The sequence below is a fragment of the Oncorhynchus nerka genome, linkage group LG23 (assembly GCF_034236695.1).
Source record: "Oncorhynchus nerka isolate Pitt River linkage group LG23, Oner_Uvic_2.0, whole genome shotgun sequence".
NCBI classification, from domain to species: Eukaryota; Metazoa; Chordata; class Actinopteri; order Salmoniformes; family Salmonidae; genus Oncorhynchus; species Oncorhynchus nerka.
In genome coordinates this window covers 58,598,692-58,620,899 of record NC_088418.1, presented here as the reverse complement: position 1 = coordinate 58,620,899, position 22,208 = coordinate 58,598,692, and the positions used below count along the sequence as shown (strand labels likewise).

Below are 22,208 nucleotides of genomic sequence, written 5' to 3'. Positions count from 1 at the left end.
CACCCTTTGCCTTAACAGCTTAGTACACTCTTGGTATTCTCAACCAGCTTCATGAGGTAGTCAACGCAGGTCAACGCTGCGTTGACCGGTAGTTTCAATTAACAGGTGTGCCTTGTTAAAAGTTAACGTGGAATTTCTTTCCTTACTGCATTTGAGCCAAATAGTTGTGTTGTGACAAGGTAGGGGTGTACAGAAGATGGCCCTATTTGGTAAAAGACTAAGTTAATATTATGGCAAGAACAGCTCAAATAAGCTAAAAGAAATGACAGTCCATTCTTTTAAGACATGAAGGTCAGTCAATGTGGAAAATTTCAAGAACTTTTTTTTTCAAGTGCAGTCTCAAGAACCATGAAGCGTTATGATGAAACTGGCTCTCATGAGGACAGCCACAGGAAAGTAAGACCCAGAGCTACCTCTGCTGCAAAGGATGAGTTCATTAGAGTTAACTGCACCTCAGTAATTGCAGTCCAAATAAATGCTTCACAAAGTTTAACAGACACATCTCAACATCAACTGTTCAGAGGAGACTGTGCGAATCAGGCCTTCATAGTCGAATTGCTGCAAAGAAACCACTACTAAAGGACACCAATAAGAACAAGAGACTTGCTTGGACCAAGAAACACGAGTAATGGACGTGGAAATCTGTCCTTTGGTCCAAATTTGAGATTTTTGGTTCAAACCGCCTTGTCTTTGAGACGCAGAGTAGGTGAACGGATTATCTCTGCATGTGTGGTTCCTACCGTGAAGCATGGAGGAGAAGGTGTGGGGGTGCTTTGCTGGTGACATTGTGATTTATTTAGTATTCAAGGCACACTTAACCAGCATGGCTACCAAAGCATTCTGCAATGATACACCATCCCATCTGGTTAGCTCTTAGTGGGACTATCATTTGTTTTTCAACAGGACATTGACTCAACACACCTCCAGGCTGTGTAAGGGCTATTTGACCAAGGAGAGTGATGGAGTGCTGCATCAGATGACTTGCCCTCCACAATCAAATGACCTTGACCCAGCTGAGATCGTTTGGGATGAGTTGGACCGCAGAGTGAAGGAAAAGTAGCCAGCAAGTGCTCAGCATATGTGGGAACTCCTTCAAGACTGTTGGAAAAGCATTCCAGGTGAAGCTGGTTGTGAGAATGCCAAGAGTGTGCAAAGCTGTCAAGGCAAAGGGTGGCTACTTTGAAGAATCTAAAATATAAGACATATTTTGATTTGTTTAATACATTTTTGGTTACTACATGATTCCATATGTTTTATTTCATAATTGTGATGTCTTCACTATTATTCTACAATGTAGAAAATATTAAAAATAAAGAAAAATCCTTGAATGAGTATGTGTACAAACTTTTGACTGGTACTGTAGTAAATCTGATATTTGAAAAGGAAAGGATGAAAATCTGTTTGTTATCATACGCATGTGTTTGAGGAAGCTTTTATCTGGGATTTGAGCATTACCAGTTCTATAACCAGAGATGGATCCTCCTCTCTGGGTAGCCTGGCCAGTAGATGGAGTGGTCTACTCCAAAAATAAACACACTTCTAGAAGTATCCCTCCAGCGATACTGGACTCGAGTCACTGGCACTGCCCTCAGTGGATGTCTCTGTTGAATGATGCGGCACTGGGGGCAGCTGGAGTGGGACGACCGCACCATCCGCCATGAGGCTGCGTTGACCTCTTCCACAGAGAAGGTACTAATGGGGCACACCTTTTGGCCCAAGCCATTGTGGAGGATCTCCCCTCTGGGATGCTGCCTGGGACACCTAGCAGGTATCTGTCGAGATGACAATGGTAGTCCACCTGCAGCTCTTTGAAGTAGCACATCTGGCCCTTTCCCACGCACATCTCACAGCAAACCCGGCCCAGGGACATGCAGGGCACCATCTTCTCACCCTTGCACTCTGCAGGGTTTTTTGTTGCCCCTGCCTCGCCCATGGCACACAGGGAAGCTCACCCTAGTAGAGGCACAGCAGGCCTTGCACATAACCCACTTCTGCTCCTGGCAGTAAGAGCACCCGGTCACTCGGTCTGTGTGAATCAGCCTGTAATTTAACACCTGGTTGTGGAACATCTTGGCCAGGGTTGTGGCTCCTGTACTTCCCCTGCTGGTTTTGGAGACACTGTTGCTTTGGAAGTTTTGCATTGTGGTTCAAATCTTAAGCACACAGACCTGTACTCTGTAAATGTTTCCAGTCTGTAACAGTATGCAACCTCATGGGTTACGTCAGTGATGACCATTCCTCTGGCTGCAGTGGGTGAAAAGAGCCGTTTGTTTTGCACCCAGTCAACAAGAACATCAAGGATCGTCTGTTCTCTCTCAGAATGACCTTCTTGATCTAAATCAGTCAGGTTTCAAGACTAGTCATTCAACTGAGACTGCTCTTCTCTGTATCACGGAGGCGCTCCGCACTGCTAAAGCTAACTCTCTCTCCTCTGCTCTCATCCTTCTAGACCTATCGGCTGCCTTCGATACTGTGAGCCCACGCTTGGATTGCGTCCTACCTGACAGGTCGCTCCTACCAGGTGGCGTGGCGAGAATCCGTCTCCTCACCACGTGCTCTCACCACTGGTGTCCCCCAGGGCTCTGTTCTAGGCCCTCTCCTATTCTCGCTATACACCAAGTCACTTGGCTCAGTCATAACCTCACATGGTCTCTCCTATCATTGCTATGCAGACGACACACAATTAATCTTCTCCTTTCCCCCTTCTGATGACCAGGTGGCGAATCGCATCTCTGCATGTCTGGCAGACATATCAGTGTGGATGACGGATTACCACCTCAAGCTGAACCTCGGCAAGATGGAGCTGCTCTTCCTCCCGGGGAAGGACTGCCCGTTCCATGATCTCGCCATCACGGTTGACAACTCCACTGTGTCCTCCTCCCAGAGCGCTAAGAACCTTGGCGTGATCCTGGACAACACCCTGTCGTTCTCAACTAACATCAAGGCGGTGGCCCGTTCCTGTAGGTTCATGCTCTCCAACATCCGCAGAGTACGACCCTGCCTCACACAGGAAGCGGCGCAGGTCCTAATCCAGGCACTTGTCATCTCCCGTCTGGATTACTGCAACTCGCTGTTGGCTGGGCTCCCTGCCTGTGCCATTAAGGATAAGAGCGTCTGCTAAATGACTTAAATGTAAATTAAACCCCTACAACTCATCCAGAACGCCGCAGCCCGTCTGGTGTTCAACCTTCCCAAGTTCTCTCACGTCACCCCGCTCCTCCGCTCTCTCCACTGGCTTCCAGTTGAAGCTCGCATCCGCTACAAGACCATGGTGCTTGCCTACGGAGCTGTGAGGGGAACGGCACCTCAGTACCTCCAGTCTCTGATCAGGCCCTACACCCAAACAAGGGCACTGCGTTCATCCACCTCTGGCCTGCTCGCCTCCCTACCACTGAGGAAGTACAGTTCCCGCTCAGCCCAGTCAAAACTGTTCGCTGCTCTGGCCCCCAATGGTGGAACAAACTCCCTCACGACGCCAAGACAGCGGAGTCAATCACCACCTTCCGGAGACACCTGAAACCCCACCTCTTTAAGGAATACCTAGGATAGGATAAAGTAATCCTTCTCACCCCCCTTAAAAGATTTAGATGCACTATTGTAAAGTGGCTGCTCCACTGGATGTCATAAGGTGAATGCACCAATTTGTAAGTCGCTCTGGATAAGAGCGTCTGCTAAATGACTTAAATGTAATGTAAATGTGAATGGGTTAAAAACCTCTGGCTGAAGTTTCACTGATACATTTGCCTTCCCCTCCTCCATTGGCTGTGGAATACTGAGGGTTCCAGTAAGACGTCACATCGGTAACCCTTTCGATGTTCAGTTGCCATTATATGGAGGTTAAGAGGAATGCTGCAACTGGAGTTTCATGTTAACGAATTAGCAAAATGTTAAAATCCCATTATTTCTCAGTTTACTCTATTCCAATTCTAAAAAGATATTTCTACAAATGTGATAAATACGTTTCCCAAAATAAATTTGACAGTTAAATTGCACCAGTTGTTTTATTTTTGTATTTTTACTTTGGCTTTGCTAAAGAAAAAGGATTTGTTCGTAAAGGTTTGTATGGCGGAACTGAATGTAGGATTTACGTTTTCACACGGAATTATTTCCGTGTAGGACATACACGGAAATATTTCCATCAAACACAAATGCAACATTTCTGTTGAGCATGGCTGCTACAGGTCATTTAAATAGGTTGAGTTGTTTATTTACACGGTTTTCAACTGTTACTCAACTGAAACACTGCACAGGTGAGTACTGTCTATTTTAAAACTTGCAAGATTGAGGAAATGATTTTGTCAACTAGCTATATAGTTATTGTTAGCGCACATATATTTGTAAGCATTTCTGAGGCAGAGAACCCAGCTAGCTAGCAATCTTGTGACTGTAGCTTGGCTGTTATTAATGACATCATACTGTACCTTTTGATTTATGTAAACCAATATATCCACAACAGGCGTTGTGCCTGTCCTTCACAAGTCAACTATCCGTGGACCTTCCATTGATGATGATTGGTAAGTAGATAGCTTGCTATGTTGCCTTAGTTACAGTAAATCATAATTTTGTAACTGTGTGTATTGTGATGACTTTGTTAATTTCTTGTCACCTTCATTGCAGTAAGGTGGAAATTGGTGTGACATCTGATGGGAAGACCATAGTGTGCTACCATCCCTCTGAGGATGTTCCTTATGAACTTACCCAGGTAATAAATTAGAACTTGGATTTGCCGATACTGACGTTAACAGAGCTGATGAGGAAAAGGAAACCACTTAAATACTGTAAATACTGCACTTGCAAACACAATAAGCCCTGCAGGTTGATCTGTAAAATCATGATGTCTGTGGAAGACTGCGATTTCCCTGCCAGCAATATGCCCCTTTTCTCATCATGGCAGCTATTAAATGGCAAAATAAGCCCTGCGATTTAGGTTGAAAAACAGCATAAATGGTCCTTGATTGTTTTGGGCTTATGTATTTGTGACACTGTAGCCCATTCTACGGCCAGACCCCCTGACCAATCCGGCAGAGACACATGACCAGGTGCTGAAGGCCCACCTCGGCAGGGAGGTGCTGCAGAACAAACAGGCCCCCACCATCGAGGAGCTGAGCAAAATGTTTCACACCACCAAGCACCGCTGGTACCCAGTGGGACAGTAAGTACACCTTCTATGATTGAATCACTTTAGTGATAGTCAGTACTAACTGGGCACTGTCTAAATTATAAAGATGCTCAGAAGGGGAAAATTATGTTATTGACTGCTCAAAGCAGGGCAATAGATAAAGCCACACCTGTTCCATATTAAATATTGGTACTGAACTCACATGGCACTTCCTTGGAATTAAAGGCCCAGTGCAGTCAAATGTAATTTCCTGTGTTTTATATATATTTCCATGTTGAGGTTGGAAGAATGCTGTGAAAATGATAATGCTCTTTTTGTGTAAGAGAGCGGTTTGAAAAGGTCGCCTGAAATTTCAGCCTGTTTTGGCCTGCTTGGTTACATCACCAGGTGGTAAATTAGTTAATAGACCAATATGAAAGAGTTCCAAGCGTCTCTGCCAATAACGAGGCTTCGGTTTTCCCCACTCCGACAGTTCTAGCAAAATTCTTGCTTGAGAAATTGCTCTTGCTAAGAAGCTATTTTTGTTTGTTTTTGACAATTTTGATTGAAAATAATCCCAGTAAGGTACTTAATTGTTACCCAGAAATGATTTGATATTGAGATAATGTTTGCATTGGGCTTTTTAAGTATTCAGCTAATTTGTAAATGAATGTATTGAGTGAGAAACTTGCATGAAGGTGGGTACAATCCTCACTCAGTCCTTTTTAAAATCACCTATACAGTGCATTTGCAACTATTCAGACCCCTTCCCCTTATCCACATTTTGTTACGTTAGCCTTATTCTAAAATTGAGGAAAAAACATTATATCCATCTACACACAATACCCCATAATGACAAAGCGAAAGCAGTTTTTTTTTTAATGTTAGCATTTTTATTAAACAGAAACCTTATGTAAATAAGACCCTTTGCTATGAGACTAGAAATTGAGCTCAGGAGTATTCTGTTTCCATTGATCATCCTTGATGTTTCTACATTTTACATTACATTTAAGTGATTTAGCAGACGCTCTTATCAGAGCGACTTGGAGTCCACTTGTGGTAGATTCAATTGATTGGACATGATTTGGAAAGGCACACACCTGTCTAGATAAGGTCTCACAGTTGACAGTGCAAGTCAGAGCAAAAACCAGGATATGAGGTCAAAGGACTTGTCCATAGAGCTTCGAGACAGGATTCTGTAGAGGCACAGATCTGGGGAAGGGTACCAACACATTTCTGCAGAATTGAAGGTCCTCAAGAACACAGTGGCCTCCATCATTCTTAAATGGAACAACTTTGGAACCACCAAGACTCTTCCTAGAGCTAGTTGCTCAGCCAAACTGAGCAATCGGGGGAGAAGGGCCTTGGTCAGGCAGGTGACCAAGAACCCAATGGTCACTCTGCCAGAGCTCCAGAGTTCCTCTGGAGAAAGGAGAACCTTTCAGAAGGACAACCATCTTGGCAGTACTCCACCAATCAGGGCTTTATGGTGGTGGCCAGACGGAAGCCACTCCTCAGTAAAATGCACATGACAGTCAGTCTGCTTGGAGTTTGCCAAAAGGCACCTAAAGGATTCTTAGGCCATGATAAACAAGAATCTCTGGTCTGATGAAACCAAGATTGAACTCTTTGGACTGAATGGCAAGCGTCACGTCTGGAGGAAACCTGGCACCATGCCTACGGTGACGCATGGTGGTGGCAGGTTCATACTGTATGGATGTTTTGCAGCGACTGGGAGACTAGTCAGGATTGAGTGAAAGATGAACGGAGCAAAGTAAAGAGATCCTTGATGAAAACCTGCTCCAGAGCACTCGGGACCCCCGACTGGGGTGAAGGTTCACCTTCCAACAGGACAACAACCTTAAGCATACAGCCAAGACCATGCAGGAGTGGCATCAGGACAAGTCTCTGAATGTCCTTGAGTGGCCAGCCAGAGCCCGGACTTGAACACAACCGAACATCTCTGGAGAGACCTGAACATCGCCGTGCAACAACACTCCCTATCCAACCTGACAGAGCTTGAGAGGATCTGCAGAGAAGAATGGAAGAAACTCCCCAAATACAGGTGTGCCAAGCTTATAGTGTCATATTTAAGTAGACTCGAAGCTATAATCGCTGCCATAGGTGCTTCAACAAAGTACTGAGTAAAGGGTCTGAATACTTGTGATATTTCAGATTTTTAAAATTTCTAATAACCTGTTTTTGCTTTGTCATTATGGGGTATTTTGTGTATAGATCGAGAGAGTATCGCTTAATACATTTTAGAATAAGGCTGTACTTACTTTCGGAATCCACTGTATGTTGAACATTTGAACTTTTGTTCCTTTTTTTTCTTAGGTACCATACACGACGCAGAAAGAGAGATCCCCCAAAAGACCGATAGTTGTTAAGGAGTTTCTTACCTTCAGAATCATTGATACCTTACATAATTATTAGCTTGGCTCACCCTCCAAATCCAAAACTGTTTTTTGGTGTAATTAATTGTGCTGTAAAATAAAATTAACATATCTGAAGTTGCGCACTTGTTTTGAAGCAGATTACCAAAACTGTCAGTGAAATATATATTTTCCCTATTTGCTGAATACCTTGTATTTCATGAAATTCTGAGACATGGTTAGGGTATTTGCATGTTATTGTGGAAGGAGAGCACTGCAATGGGGACCAGTGTAACGGGAGAAAGACAAAGCTGCAACTGGGACTCAAACTTTGGCTCATACGGTGCAGAACAATATTACATTGATTGTGAGAACTGTCCATTTTTACGATCATTTCAATTCAGTCCATATCTTTCAGGTTTTTGTGATTCAAAGAAATTACAATAAAGAGTTCGTTCATATTTATAGTATTTTCTACTGGAACATTAAGTTCGTTTCATTGAAATATGTTCGCGCTGGTCGTTGACAAATACATTTCCCAGCATTCACAATCCCGTCAGAGGCCAACACCATTCACCAGAAGGCGTGTTTATCGGCGACGAAGGAGTGAACATACAAAAATACTGTATACAGTAAAACAAGATGGCAGGACTACCCCGCAGGATTATAAAGGTAATTCCAAAAACCACATGCGATAAATGGTTCACAAGCCGTAGTTCGGTCCCCTTTGAGTTGCGAAGAAAAATACGACTAGGCACGTGCATTGCCATGTATTTTCTATCTAACGTTACTTCCGTTAGCTAGGTACTGTGTCTCAGGCTCAGCCCCAAGTCAGGAATGTTTGGTCAAATGTATTATCCTTCCTGCTGAATAGGCCCAAGTCTGCTTAATTGTCTATTTGTGTTGAAATTCATAATTTCCTTGGTATATATGTATTGAAGTAACCTTGCTATGGTCTCAAGTTAACGATCTCAACAGTGACACTCGACTGGCACTGCTAGCTAACATTAGCAACGTACATACAGCTAGCAGATTTAGCTAGTTAGATATTGGTAGAACTTGCTGTACTACTGGACTCCAGAGTATGCATTATAAACTCACATTTACTTGCTTGGTTTACTGTGTATGAAAGTGCTTTGGGTAGCAAAGCTAACTTGGCTGTAGTATAGAAACCGGTGGCAGTGCAGGTATTTCTCTCAAACTGTGTCTAGGCCCAATGATCAGGAGATCTTGTTTGTCTTGCAGGAGTTCTGTGTCAGAAATGAATGAAGAGACATGGGACAATAGTTTGTCATACATATACTAGGTGGCTACAAAAACAAATGTTTGACAGAAACATTCAATTATCAGCCTACTCAACTGGCCTAACTTACTGACTTGCCTAGTTGTTGAATACAAAAACCGAGAAGACAAACATTTTACAGTGGGTGTTATAGTTTACATGGGGCTATTAGAGTTCTATTTGAAAGTGATTGTTAATAAATCTATTTACATCAGAATGACGGTCATACCATGAAGATGTTACATGTTGGTTCTCACTAGGCTTCAGAATAATTCACAAAAAACAGACTTTGCAGCAAGTTCACATCCAGGCATGTAATTATTATATATTTTTAATTTCACCTTTAATTAAACTGCAATAGATTGTATCCTATGAGCTCTTAGCTGAGGATCTAAAAACACTGGGCGAGTGACCATTTTGTGCTCTTGAAAGAGACAAGACTGAGTGGATGTTCTTTGCATGTGTGTCGCATTCTGCTTGAGACAATTTAAACTGGGTTCACTTCAAACATGAACATGACACGTTTCTGTTTGCATGTGTTTGTCTATCTACCTGCATGTCTCGATCTGTATCTCTGTCTGTGTTCAGGAGACTCAGCGTTTGCTGGCCGAACCCGTTCCTGGAATAAAGGCAGAGCCTGATGAGGCGAATGCACGCTACTTCCATGTGGTGATTTCAGGGCCCCAGGACTCCCCTTTCGAAGGAGGCACCTTTAAACTTGAACTGTTTCTGCCAGAAGAATATCCCATGGCAGCTCCCAAAGTGCGATTCATGACCAAAATCTACCACCCCAATGTGGACAAGCTGGGTAGGATATGCCTAGACATCTTGAAAGGTGAGTTATCCAGATTCAGTTATCATTAGTCACAGTCATGACCTGACTCAAAGTATGACTCCTTCCTCCACCGTTTTCTTTGTCTCTCACAGATAAGTGGTCCCCAGCTTTGCAGATCCGCACAGTGCTGCTATCAATCCAAGCATTATTAAGCGCTCCTAACCCTGATGACCCACTTGCAAACGATGTTGCAGAGCAGTGGAAATCAAACGAAGCCCAAGCCATTGAGACAGGTGAGACAGCGCACGCACGTGTCATGTTTTGAAGTGAACTCAGTTTAAATTCTCACCCCTTGGCATTTAAATGATTTTGCATCCTGATCAAGAGTACCTATCTCTGAATGTGAACAAAGCCTTGTTTTAAACAGAGGCAGTGATTGTGAGAAGGAACCAATTACTTACTGCTCTTGTAGTGCTCTTCACTTTAGCCTCCTAAAGTGCCACTGCAGGTCAAATCAATTCAGAGATAGCAAGACATTCCTTCAAGAAGAATGCTAATACCTGTAGTTAATGAACCCCCTCTCTGTGCACCTTGCAGCTCGGACATGGACCAGGCTTTACGCGGGAAACAGCATTGAGGTATAGAAGAAAAGACGGGCACTGGATGTTATCACAACCTAAGATGATCTCCTTTATTTGCATTTAAAGGACACAGTCTTAGACAAAAAACAAGATAAAAGCAAGCAAAAAAATAACGGTAAAGAATATATTTAAAAGAAAACAAGACTACTGCAGCCCTCTGGTGATCTTATGACACATGGCAATGTGTTTTGTTTTTGTCCCGGCTCACTGCTCGAATGCATGGACAGAGGCTGATGCTTTCTGTTTTTCTGCGGGGGGGGGGGGGGGTGGTGACAAGTCTCGGCACACCCCCGAGGGGTTACAAACATAGAAAATCGCCCTGGACCCACAGTCATACAATGGGTCAGTTTATTCAAAGGTCAATAAATTGAGGGAGTTTGTGACACAGCCACCAAATACCCACCCATTTGAAAAATGTCCACTTGAGGTTTTGCCGCCTAGTCTCTTGTTGAATTTACCGTAACCTTTGTTTCCCTCAGACAGTTGAAGTTGTGGGTTCGGAAGCCCTGTGTTTGCAAGTCCTTGGCAGAAGCTCAGATTAGGGAGGTAAGGGTGTCTGTTACGACGCCCTTCTGGGGATAATGGCGTTCTTTTCATTTTCTTTTAATGTCGATTTTTATTCTATTTTTTTTTTCAGGTGTCTCTTTTTTCCCCCTCCTATGATACTTCATTAAAAGCATGTACTTAACCAAGCTCAGAACATGACTGTTCTAACTAGTTTGATCCGTATTGATATTGAGAAGTATCACTTTTGGGGTGTTGATGGGGGGGAAATGTACACCCAATTCTGACATGAAACAACGAGGTACGAAATACTATCATCGTCACTTCATTGCTGAGATCCTCACAGGCTTGTGTTGCTTCTGTACTGCTTTTCTGTAAATGTTATGTTGTAGTAAAAATATTTTTGTTGTGCCATTTTGTTTGATCTCTTTCTTGCTAGCTACATATTCTGGTAGGTGGTGTTTCATTGCTTTTCCCAAACTCTGTCCTCACCCTTGTCTTTTCTACAATTCTCTACTGCTAGTGTATTCATGTTTAATTCAACCAACATCCTGAAAGAGGGGAGAAAGTCAGAGAATGTTCTAATTTATTTGTTATCTTTTTCTAAGGGATTTGGAATTAAATATCAATGATTCGTCATCCAAGCGTCTGGCCTTTAGATTGAGAATGGCTTCCATGTCTCTGGTTAGTCAACTCTTCATGTGAAAAAGGCAAAGATAATTGTGTATTACCAGTGTCTGAAATTATATGGGGGAAAAAAACAATGCATTTGCATACGTGGCTCCTGTAAATAAAACAAGTTGAGTAAGACTCCTGTGAATGTGTCTGTGCTGTTGTGTATCTGGGGAGGGGACACGACACACTTGTTTTCTTTATTGACACCCTTGCTCTGTCGGAGTAGATGGATACCTGTATGTCAGGGCCATGCTTGTCTTTAGGGGCCAGTATGTCACAATGGTTTTATTGTTCATTCTTTGTTTATATGGCAACAGTGAGCCACTCAGTGGGGGTCGTTCCATGAAAATAATGGCTTTTGACCAGCAATTAAAAATAAAAATGTTTTTAACCAAAACTTAGTCAGATAATAGTTAACACCCCGTAACATTGTAAATCACCATAAATGACAGCTTAATGCATTTTAATTTGTTACATTTCCCTGAAAATTATGCCTTCCCTTTTTGTCACTGGTGTTACATATATTTTAATGACAACTCGGGCTTTCCATGTAAATTGACTATTTAATTTGCATATATAATCAGACATAAGGTTAATGATAATATTAAGAATATGTTTTGATTAGTAATTTACTTTAAACTATATATTTTTTTTTACAATAACACCAGTGACATTTGCAGGCTAGATGGCATAGCTGTCGGCCACAGTAGCTCAAACCACACTTCTTCAATTGTTATTAAATCACGTAATTCTTAAGTTTCTATTGACGCACTTGTGCATCAATCTAAGTAACAAAAAAAATCCCCATCAAACTCTGTCAATTTAAGATGGATATCTGGCTTTTTGCATGGGCTGCGTTTCAATCTACGGCATCCACCTATGTCGGGCTTCCGCATCTGCGGTGGAAGGTGGCCGAGCTACAGCTGTGTTTGTAAATTATTGTAATCAACTTTCCTTTCCCTTTACTATAAACAGTGTAACACTCCGGTACTTATTTGGTAGTAGTTCTGAAAGTAGCACTCATTAGCCAAAAGCGGTCCCCGATGTGTCATTGCTCTCTCGACCTGCTGTGTGCATCTTGCTAGCTGTCACTCAAATGGCGAGGGGCTGAATCTCATTGCCTGAAACTCAAATTGCATGGGGGAAAAGAGAAAATGTTGTTGCACAGTTTCCAGAAACAGTCACTTTCAACTAGAGATTTTGTGGCAAATCAAGGTGAGACTGTAATTCTGCTCCTGGATTATGCATGTATAAACTGGCCACATTGGCCAAAGCGGGAGGTAAAAAAAAAAACATGCTAGTTGCCAAAGGTTTAGCATGAAATTACCAAATTAATCTTAAAATTGCTCAAATGAGAGAGAGTGCAGACCCACCATGTTCCTTTCAAAACAGCCCTGCCTCCAATGAACCTTTGACCCAGGAAGAAGTTGGCAAAGATGTTGAATTGTTTTCAAAGTGGTCATCTATAACGGGGTAACACAAGTGACATGAAATTGAGGGACAGCTATTCCTTGTAAATTATACTATTTAGTTGATATTTTAGTTGAAGTATTCCACTAAATACTTTTATATTATAATATTTTAAGGTGTGAGAGAAATATATATTTTTACTCAAAATATGTCACTAAACCACAACTCATTGATGACCCTAGGGAGTAGGACAAGCCAATTTAATGGTATTGAGCATGTTGTACTATATACAGAGCATTCTGAAAGTATTCAGACCCCTTGACTTTTTCCACATTTAGTTATGTTACAGTCTTATTCTAAAATGCATTAAATAGTTTGTTTCCCCTCATCAATCTACATTGATGAGGAGAAAAATCGATTTAATCCATTTTTAGAATAAGGCTGTAAATTAACAAAATGTGGAAAAAGTCAAGGGGTCTGAATACTTTCAGAACGCCCTGTATATACTGTCTATTAACACAAAACACTTCAATTAAAACAAACATCTTGTGTCATTATCTGACACTTAAGTGTTTTCCCTGGTGCTTAAAGTGGGGAAAGGAAAGCCACCATTTTCATAGAATGACCCATGTGCCAATCCTCGGAATGTAAATGCAGGAAATGATTCCTTGTATTATGGTCTTGTCTTCGTTTATATGGCAACAGTGAGTCACTCAGTGTAGGAACTAATCCTCAGAATATAAATGCAGGATTTTATTCCTTGTCTTATCTTTTAGAGACTAAACATTAACTAACCTTAGAGCAATAAAGATTTGTCAGTGAAATTAGTCCATCACTTTATTATTATTTTTTATTTGTACACTTTAGTCCGTTAGCAGACACTCGTAACCACACCGACTTACAGTTAGTGCATTCATCTTAAGATGGCTAGGTGGGACAACCACATCCATCCCAGTCATAGTAAGTACATTTTTCCTCAAAGTAAGTCATGGAGGGGGGGATATTAGATTATCCATTGTTACAGGGCGTTGTTACAGGGTAGGCGATCTGTTGTTATAAGGTGACTTACTGCTGACAGCTCAGAAACTTCCAAATATAAACAGAACCTTTGTGACAGGCATTGATTTATTGACCTGACAGGTGAACATTACTCATCACCAGGTGCTTACGGCACAGGGTAGAACACTGTCTGGCCACTCACAGTAGACCGTATGTTTTGGATGTCGCGTCATCAATGTGTCACGGAAATATAACACTTTCTGCTTGTTCACTAGTAGAAATACATTATTTGTGGTGTGATGCTCTAGTCTTAGTGGTTGCATGGTAATAACTGTTTTTGATCTGAAGTCATTATGAAGTATTTGTTTGTTGTGATGGGATTCCTCTCCTTCTGCAGTCAGTATGAGAGTCAATTGTGACTATGAATGTCTGCACTGCCTGGAGATCCACTCTCCACATGACAAGGAGGGGTGGGGGGGGGGGGGGATCTCTTCCTGTGAATATTTGCAGTGGGATAACAGACTGCTGTGTCAGGGTTCTCCTTTGCTGACCTTTACATATAACCAGCCAAGGTGGAGACTGAAGGGAAAGGGTGGTAGTGCATGGCCTCCAAGAGTGCTGTATGGAATAATGGTGCAAGATGTCTTATTTGGTGTTGGTGTGACAAGATAGGAGGATGACATGGGTGTGATGCAGTATGAACAGCGATTCACTGCATTATATTATCAGAATGTACAGCAGACACAAACAAAGGTACAGAAGAAGCACACACACAATTGTGTTCAATGCCAATGATTCATATCCTCTGTTCCTGTAGATATTGTACGTTTTGAAATTAGGTTGTGAAATACTGAGTGTGTTATCAGGAAGAAAACAAGCCACAGCTCAGTGGTAAAACCACTGGTGAAATAAACCACAGCTCATTGGTAAAACTAGTGAAATAAAATAATGAAAATGGTAATTAAAACAATAGAAATAGCACTATATACATCATAACTGTCACGTTCTGACCTTAGTTCCTTTGTTTTGTCTTTTGTTTTAGTATGGTCAGGGCGTGAGTTGGGTGGGTTGTCTATGTTCGTTTTTCTATGATTTTCTATTTCTGTGTTTGGCCTGGTATGGTTCTCAATCAGAGGCAGCTGTCAATCGTTGTCCCTGATTGAGAACCATAATTAGGTAGCCTGTTTTCGATTGTGTTTTGTGAGTGGTTGTTTTCAGTCTTTGTGTGTCTTCACCAGACAGAACTGTTCCGGTTGTTTCTTTGTTGTTTTGTTATTCAGTGTTCAGTTTTCATTAAATAAGATGAACACTCACCACGCTGCGCTTTGGTCCTCACCTTCTTCTCACGACAGCCGTTACAGAACCACCCATCACCAAAGGACCAAGCAGGGTGGTAACGGACAGCAGCAGCGATCGCAGGACTCCTGGACATGGGAGGAGATTCTGGACGGCAATGGACCCTGGGCACAGGCTGGAGAATATATCGCTGCCCCAAGGCTGAGTTGGAGGCAGCGAAAGCCGAGAGGTGGTGGTATGAGGAGGCTGCACGGCGGCGAGAGGCAGCCCCAAAAAGTCAGGTAAGAGACCTGAGCCAACTCCCCGTGCTTACCATGGAGATGGAGGGACCGGGCAGGCACCATGTTATTCCGCGAGGCGCATGGTTTCCCCAGTGCGTGTGCAGAGCCCGGTGCGGTACATTGCAGCGCCTCGTATCGGCCGGGCTGGAGTGGGCATCGAGCCAGGTGCCATAAAGCCGGCTCAGCGCATCTGGTCTCCAGTGCATCTCCTCGGGCCGGTGTACATGGCACCAGCCCTACGCATGGTGTCCCCGGTTCGCCAGCACAGCCCAGTGCGGGCTATTCCACCTCGCCGCACTGGCCTGGATACGGGGAGCATTCAGCCAAGTAGGGTTGGGCAGGCTCGGTGCTCGAGACCTCCAGTGCGCTTCCACGGTCCGGTCTAGCCGGTGCCGCCTCCACGGTCCGGTCTATCCTGTGCCGCCTCCACGCACCAGCCCTCCGGTGGCAGCCCCCCGCACCAGGCTGTCTCTCCGTCTCCTCCCTACAGGTGCTCCCGCTTGTCCAGCACTGCCAGTCTTCCTCCTGCCCAGCGCTGCCAGAGTCTCCCGTCTGTCCCGAGCTGCCGGAGTCTCCCGCCTGTCCCGAGCTGCCGGAGTCTCCCGCCTGTCCGGAGCTGCCGGAGTCTCCCACCTGTCTGGAGCTGCCGGAGTCTCCGGAGTCTCCCGCCTGTCCGGAGCTGCCGGAGTCTCCGGTCAGTCCGGAGCTGCCGGAGTCGCCGGTCAGCCAGGACCTGCCGGAGCTGCCCTTCACTCCGGAGTTGCCGTCCGGTGCTGCCGGAATCTCCCGTCCATTCTGGATCCGTGGCTTGGGTCCTCAGTCCGAGGTCGGCGGCGAGGGTCGCCGCGTTAAAGAGGCCACGGAGGCGGGTAGAGAGGCGGAGAAGGACTATGGTGGAGTGGGGTCCACGTCCCACGCCAGAGCCGCCACCGCGGACAGACACCCACCCAGACCCTCCCCTATAGGTTTAGGTTTCGCGGCCGGAGTCCGCACCTTTGGGGGGGGGGGGTTCCCACGACAGCTGTTACAATAACAACTATAGCAGTGATGAATTACCTGTCCTGTTACATTCAAATAGAATTGATTACTTTTTTTTCGTGTAGACGTACTGATTGCAGGGGTTGGACATTTAGGGTCAAAGTGTTGTGACATCTAATGGAATATGATATTACTCAGTAGGCGAGCTTTGTGAGTGATTAGATAATAGCTATATGACACTATTTGAATATGTTGTAGATCAGTGCTTATGGAACACCCAAACCCAGTCCACAAGTCTCAGAGGACAGAGATTAGGTAGCTAGTATGGGTGACATTGCCCAACAATGTCAACAGAGGAGGAATAATCTGCTTTAAAAGTGGAGAGAAATGAGTATGACTCTTAGCTAATTGCTAGCAACACACAACCAATGCTAGGATTTGTTGGGAGAAAGACAGACTTACAAACTGCAGTGAATTCCCTATAAAACTGCCCTATAAAACATACAAAAAAATACAAAAAAATCCGATATCCTTGGGCCGTACCCGTCCTAAACCATAACCCCTAACCTTAATCATAACCCTTGCCAAACCCTAATCCAAACCTTTACCCTTACCTTAACAATTTTAAATGTCAATCTCAATAGGGTAGGGATGTCCCAAGGATTCCAGATAGCAAGGACCCCTTTTACACTTCCAAATCCAGAACTGAGTCCGCATCTCATTTCCCAGCAGGCTGATGTTGATTTATGAATGGGGCATTACATAAGTAGCAAGGTACTCTGAACACTAGAGGGAGGGCTACAATTAATGTCATGGAGCCTCTTATATTGTCACCTCTTCATCTTGCGAGTTCTATGGCTGACCAGGCAGGCAGGCCTGCAGACAGTCCCCTTGAGAGCATTCCGTTCCGAGGTCAAATTGAGTCACAATGGTGGAAAATATTACTCTTAGATGGATGATGCTGTCCTTCAGGTGTATCATCTGTTCACTCAGGCTTTTAGCCACAGTGTACTGCGCTATAATATAACCTGCTCAAGATTCCACTGTCCGTCTAAACCCCCTCTGCATTCACATTTGATGTGTCATTCTGCTTAGTGTTATTCATGGTAAAATTTGTCATAGATTGAAAATCATTTCTGTTTAGTTTAATTTTTTTAAAGCTATAAAGCCAGGTTAAAGCCACTGTGTCAGCATGGGGAGAGAAGTGCTGCCACTGACCAGATCTAGGCTTCCACTACAGAGGCTCATGAGACAGGGTAACGTCAAAACAAAATAGCTTTATTGCCTATGAAGTTTACAACCTAAAGAATCAATAATGAATAAAATGTAAATATTCAGCAACACAAACATGCGAACAGAGCTACCTGCTCTCAGTCCTCTCCTCTAAACCAGTTTTTCCCGACTCCTCCTTTAGTACCCTCAACAGCTCACATTTTTTTGTGAGCACACCTGATCAACTTGTCAACTAATCATCAAGCCCTCAATGAGCCCCCGCATAAATCTAACTAGTGTAATTTTAAAAATTGCGTAAAATCTGTTAGTTTAAGAGAGATCTGTTTTTTTTTGTTGCATTGGATTAGTCCCTATTCGCCGATTTCGCACTTCCGCATCTGCAGGGTGAAGGGTGACAGAGCTAAAGTGGTGTTTGTCAGACCATGAGACATCCCGAAAATCGTTCTTCTCACAAAATCTTCTGTAGAGTCCAAACGGTTTGGCCTAGAAAATATTATGATCTCACAAACACGTACTGTACATTTCGGTTGTTCTACTCTAGGACACCCACAGGCCTCTCAAGACGTGTCTGAAGGTCCCCGGTACCAGTTTAAAATATTTAAGTATATATGGAGAATGTTTAGCGCCAAAAATAAGGGGTATCTCTCAGATATAGGACAGACACTTCAGAACAAACTTCTTTAGATTTTATTTTGGTGGGGGGGACTACCTGTTGTTCCATGTAGTGAATCTGTTATTCAATGCGTTTGAATGGGCTAATAGCAGTAAGGACAAAACATTTTTTTCATCAAATATTATTTTTATACTTCAAGGAGTCTTAATTTAGCTATTTGATTTGGAATTTTATCTTTGGTATGACCTTCTTTAAAAAAATCCATATAGTTTAGTAGACTCCCCCAGCATGAGCGTTCCAGGCTGACTACATGTCTAAAGTTACGCGTTAAGTTTCTACCCCACAAGACACCACACCATGAAGGTTGCTTTTTCAGTTCATTCTACTTCAGAAGTCCTAAGTATAATAAAACACATATTAACCCAATGCCCATTCAAAGAATGAAGTGAACTGCCTTTGTCTACCTGGAGGAGGTCAGACTGTTCTCCACAATATCCTCTGTCCATGCTGTGTATTTTGATTCAGAGAACTTTCCCACAATCTAGCAATTACACTGTCGCTCCCTGGCCTTGTTTATGTCTCAGCACACTGTTCTGCCCATGATTACAGCATGTCCATGTTTGTTCCAGCTCAAGGAGACAGTGCTATCATTGTGAGTGCAACACAACAGAGGACTAGGTTGTTTTCCTCAGGGGGAGGTAAAACAGGCCTATAAGTAACTGTAGTTGGTAATATAATACCATTACACATACATGTGCACACACCCACGCACGCACACACACACATCCACTCACACAGAGACACCCACAGAGAGGCAGTGAGGAACATAAACACACACATATGCACACATATACCCACACAGAAAGACACACATAATAGCGTAGCTTATAATGTCAGGTGGTCCGTGTCTAAGTGATGTTTTCCCTATCCTAATGAAAGGCCATGAGAAAGACCTGGCCGTGATAAACACCCATTGTTGGTCTTTTATCTTTAAGAGCAGGTTATTGTGATGATATAAGGATTGTGAAAGCTGTGTTTACTTATGGCCTCATTCCCTGTCAAATAGTTGCTCTGTTTCCTTTAACTTGTGACATTCCCTTATCCTATCATTTTGTTTGTTTGCTTGTTTGACCCTTCAATTTATAGAGTTAGGGTCAGAGGGCAATGTACTATTGACCTTAGGGTCAGAGAAGAAAGAAAATAGATATCAAATTAAGCCAACAGCCATTTGTTTGGTATGGTATAGAACATCTACCAGGTTTCCTGGTGATCAGTTATGACAATTGCTGTGAGTACATGTGTACAAATGTTTCATGTAATGCTTATAAAGGCTTTTTAAGAGCCTTATATGGTAACCTAGAATGACGCTGCATGATTTTGCTCTATGTGGTTCTATTTTTGGGTCACTGATCATTCATTGGTAAATACTGATATGGAGGCAGAGGATTATGTTTCACACAGATAGAGGGGAGTTCTATATTCAAAAGTGACAACAGCAACATTAGATCCATCATGGCCGTCGAAGCACTTAATCATCCGTTATTTGTCTCTCAATGAGGACACACTGTCAGAGTGTGACATCAAGAAAAACTCGCATCAAGTGGATGGATATCTATTATTGCTCAGAAATAGCCTCACTATTGTTATTTTACTACAGCTCTTTAATAATGTGTTACTTTTATTTCTTATTCTTATTTTTTTTGTAGATATATTTTTTAAACTGCATTGTTGGTTAAGGGCTTGTAAGTAAGCATTTCACTGTAAGGTTGTTGTGTTTGGCGCATGTGACAAATAAAATTTGATTTGATTTCTCTAGAGAGAAAAAAACCAACAGTCTCAACATTAAAGCATGTAGAAATATTTTAAAGAATAGATATAACAATGATATTTTGATTACTGGTATTATTGTTCGTAGTAATAGTGGTATGATTTCAAATTACACACACTTCAAATATCTAGATGTACGCATGATATATAGTTTCATTTTCAAGTTTTAAGTTTTTATTAGACGTATGTAGAGGATACACATGGTATACACTGTCCAATAAAATGCTTACTTGCAGTCTCCTTCTCGACAATCAACAACAATAATAAATAATAGAAGATAAGAATAGGAACATAAAGTAAATGACTCAGTAGAATAGAATACAATTTATAGTCCAAAATGTACACATTTGTCAGAGAAGGGAGCATTGGGGGACAAGTGTTTAAATTTAGCAGTATTAGCAATAGTAAATAAGAGTCTGGTTGCAGCATTTGTGTGTGTGTGTGTGTGTGTGTGTGTGCTTGAGAGAGAGTGTGGATGTGTGATATAGGATAAATTATGCTTAAAGGACCATTAGCTTTCGCTTAACCCGTCCAGGCAGTAGTAGTGACCTATACATTACACCCCATGCTGCTTAACAAGCCATATATAAATATCCTAAAGTGACATTTTAGGGAAAGGTTTATGGGTCGTGGTGGGGGCTGTGCTATTGCTGCTCAAGAGCCTGCTGCTCTTAGAATTAACTGGCAATGGGCCATGGGAGATTCAAAGACCAAAGCACCTCCCCTTTAATACTGTCTTAAAGGGACTTACAGCAAGTGACTTGATCATCTCAAACTCTAATTGGCACAAAGGGCAATCCGAGCCGGCTGTGCTGAGAGAGTGGATCATTAGCAAACGAGGAAAGTGACAGAATAGATGAAGAACAGTCGGATTAGCCTAGCTGTGTGTGTTCTGTGTGTGTTTTGAGATTGCCTTGGCGATGGCAGAGAACAGATGTGTTAGACTGCGGCACTATCATTAGAGTGGTGACAGGAATGGGCAGAGGTTCAAATCTGGTACCTTCATACACATCTTTCTGTCATCCTTAAAGCATGTGAAATCAAATCCCACTTCTCTCTCTCACTTGGACTGCAGCTAATATTATGGGTTGTTGATATCCTTTCTACTTTGGGCAAGATGATGCTGTAGATGACTGCTTTTGGGTTAGATGACGATATTGACTTTTTGTCTATACTTTGGGAGTGTTGACTTTGAGACCCTGTCTATTCTAAGATAATGACAGAGATATACAGTACTTTGTGTAAGAGAAGAGGGTAGAAAGAAGTTATTATTTTGGTAAAAGTGATTTTAGAGACCAATTCAAGTTATGGAAAGATGGTAGAGATCCATTGAGACAGGGAAGATAACATCGAGGCATATGTTATTTTGGTGTTCCACAACACAGTCGGACATCTTTGCAATTCCGCTCATATTTTTACACATCAAAGGCTACCCCATTGCTTTTCGTCACTCAACGCTCCTCGCTCAGTGCAGGCGGAATCATTGCTCAATCTGACGTAAGACCCTAATAAGATTTTGACTAGTCATTTCAAACTGTAACGATCAATTATATTAAGAAAAAGCAGGCTATCTCACCCCATAACCTAATCAATGTTTCTCTCTTTAAGAAGTTCAATCCATCCTCTCTTAAAAACAATCACATCATGATACACTGGTTGTCAGTTCCAAAACTCTGATACTCTGTGAGTGACATATCTTTAATGAAGAGTGTGAGGTAGGATGCTTGTCCTGCTGGCAGCCAGTTAGAAAAGTCAATCAAGTTAACAGACTCTTTTGATTCAGTCGTTGAATTCCAATTTTGACAAGAACACAGGTTTGACAGATGACTACACTGGCCTTACTGGTAGAGCAAAACCTTTAGAGGTGAAGGGTTAACACTTACAATTATATGCTTTTCTCGCTTGTGGTGCAGAGAGTTACAGCACTAACACACAGGTGTAATGAATGAACTCAGAGGTGTGTATATAAACCATATATGTGTATGTTTGTGTGAATCTCACGTTGTCTTGACAAAGGTCTCTGACCGAAACATTGATAAAAGATTCTGCAGAGGAAAAACAGTGTTGTTCAGGAGACGTTGTATTTCAATACCAACTAAAGGAACCCTGTACCAGTAATGACAAATAAAATATTCAGGTTCCGGTAGAGATGTTGTTGAATGTATAGTCTGTACAATTGATCTACTGCTATGCAACACTAGTTTCAGTAAGTAACAAAACA

At 42.6% G+C, this 22,208-nt stretch overlaps 2 protein-coding genes across 2 annotated transcripts; both read left to right on the top strand.

Moving 5' to 3' along the window:
- The first annotated feature begins 4,116 nt into the window (after window positions 1–4,116).
- Window positions 4,117–7,611, top strand: LOC115107131 (large ribosomal subunit protein mL42-like). Its single transcript, XM_029630549.2, has 5 exons — window positions 4,117–4,250; window positions 4,457–4,514; window positions 4,618–4,702; window positions 4,989–5,152; window positions 7,436–7,611. The coding sequence occupies exons 1-5, from the start codon at window positions 4,169–4,171 to the stop codon at window positions 7,479–7,481; spliced, it is 435 nt and encodes a 144-aa protein (XP_029486409.1). The 5' UTR covers window positions 4,117–4,168; the 3' UTR covers window positions 7,482–7,611.
- Window positions 7,612–8,037: 426 nt separating this feature from the next.
- Window positions 8,038–11,485, top strand: LOC115107130 (ubiquitin-conjugating enzyme E2 N-like). Its single transcript, XM_029630548.2, has 4 exons — window positions 8,038–8,145; window positions 9,344–9,590; window positions 9,683–9,823; window positions 10,128–11,485. Exons 1-4 carry the CDS (start codon window positions 8,116–8,118, stop codon window positions 10,172–10,174), a joined length of 465 nt encoding a protein of 154 aa, XP_029486408.1. The 5' UTR covers window positions 8,038–8,115; the 3' UTR covers window positions 10,175–11,485.
- Window positions 11,486–22,208: the final 10,723 nt, after the last annotated feature.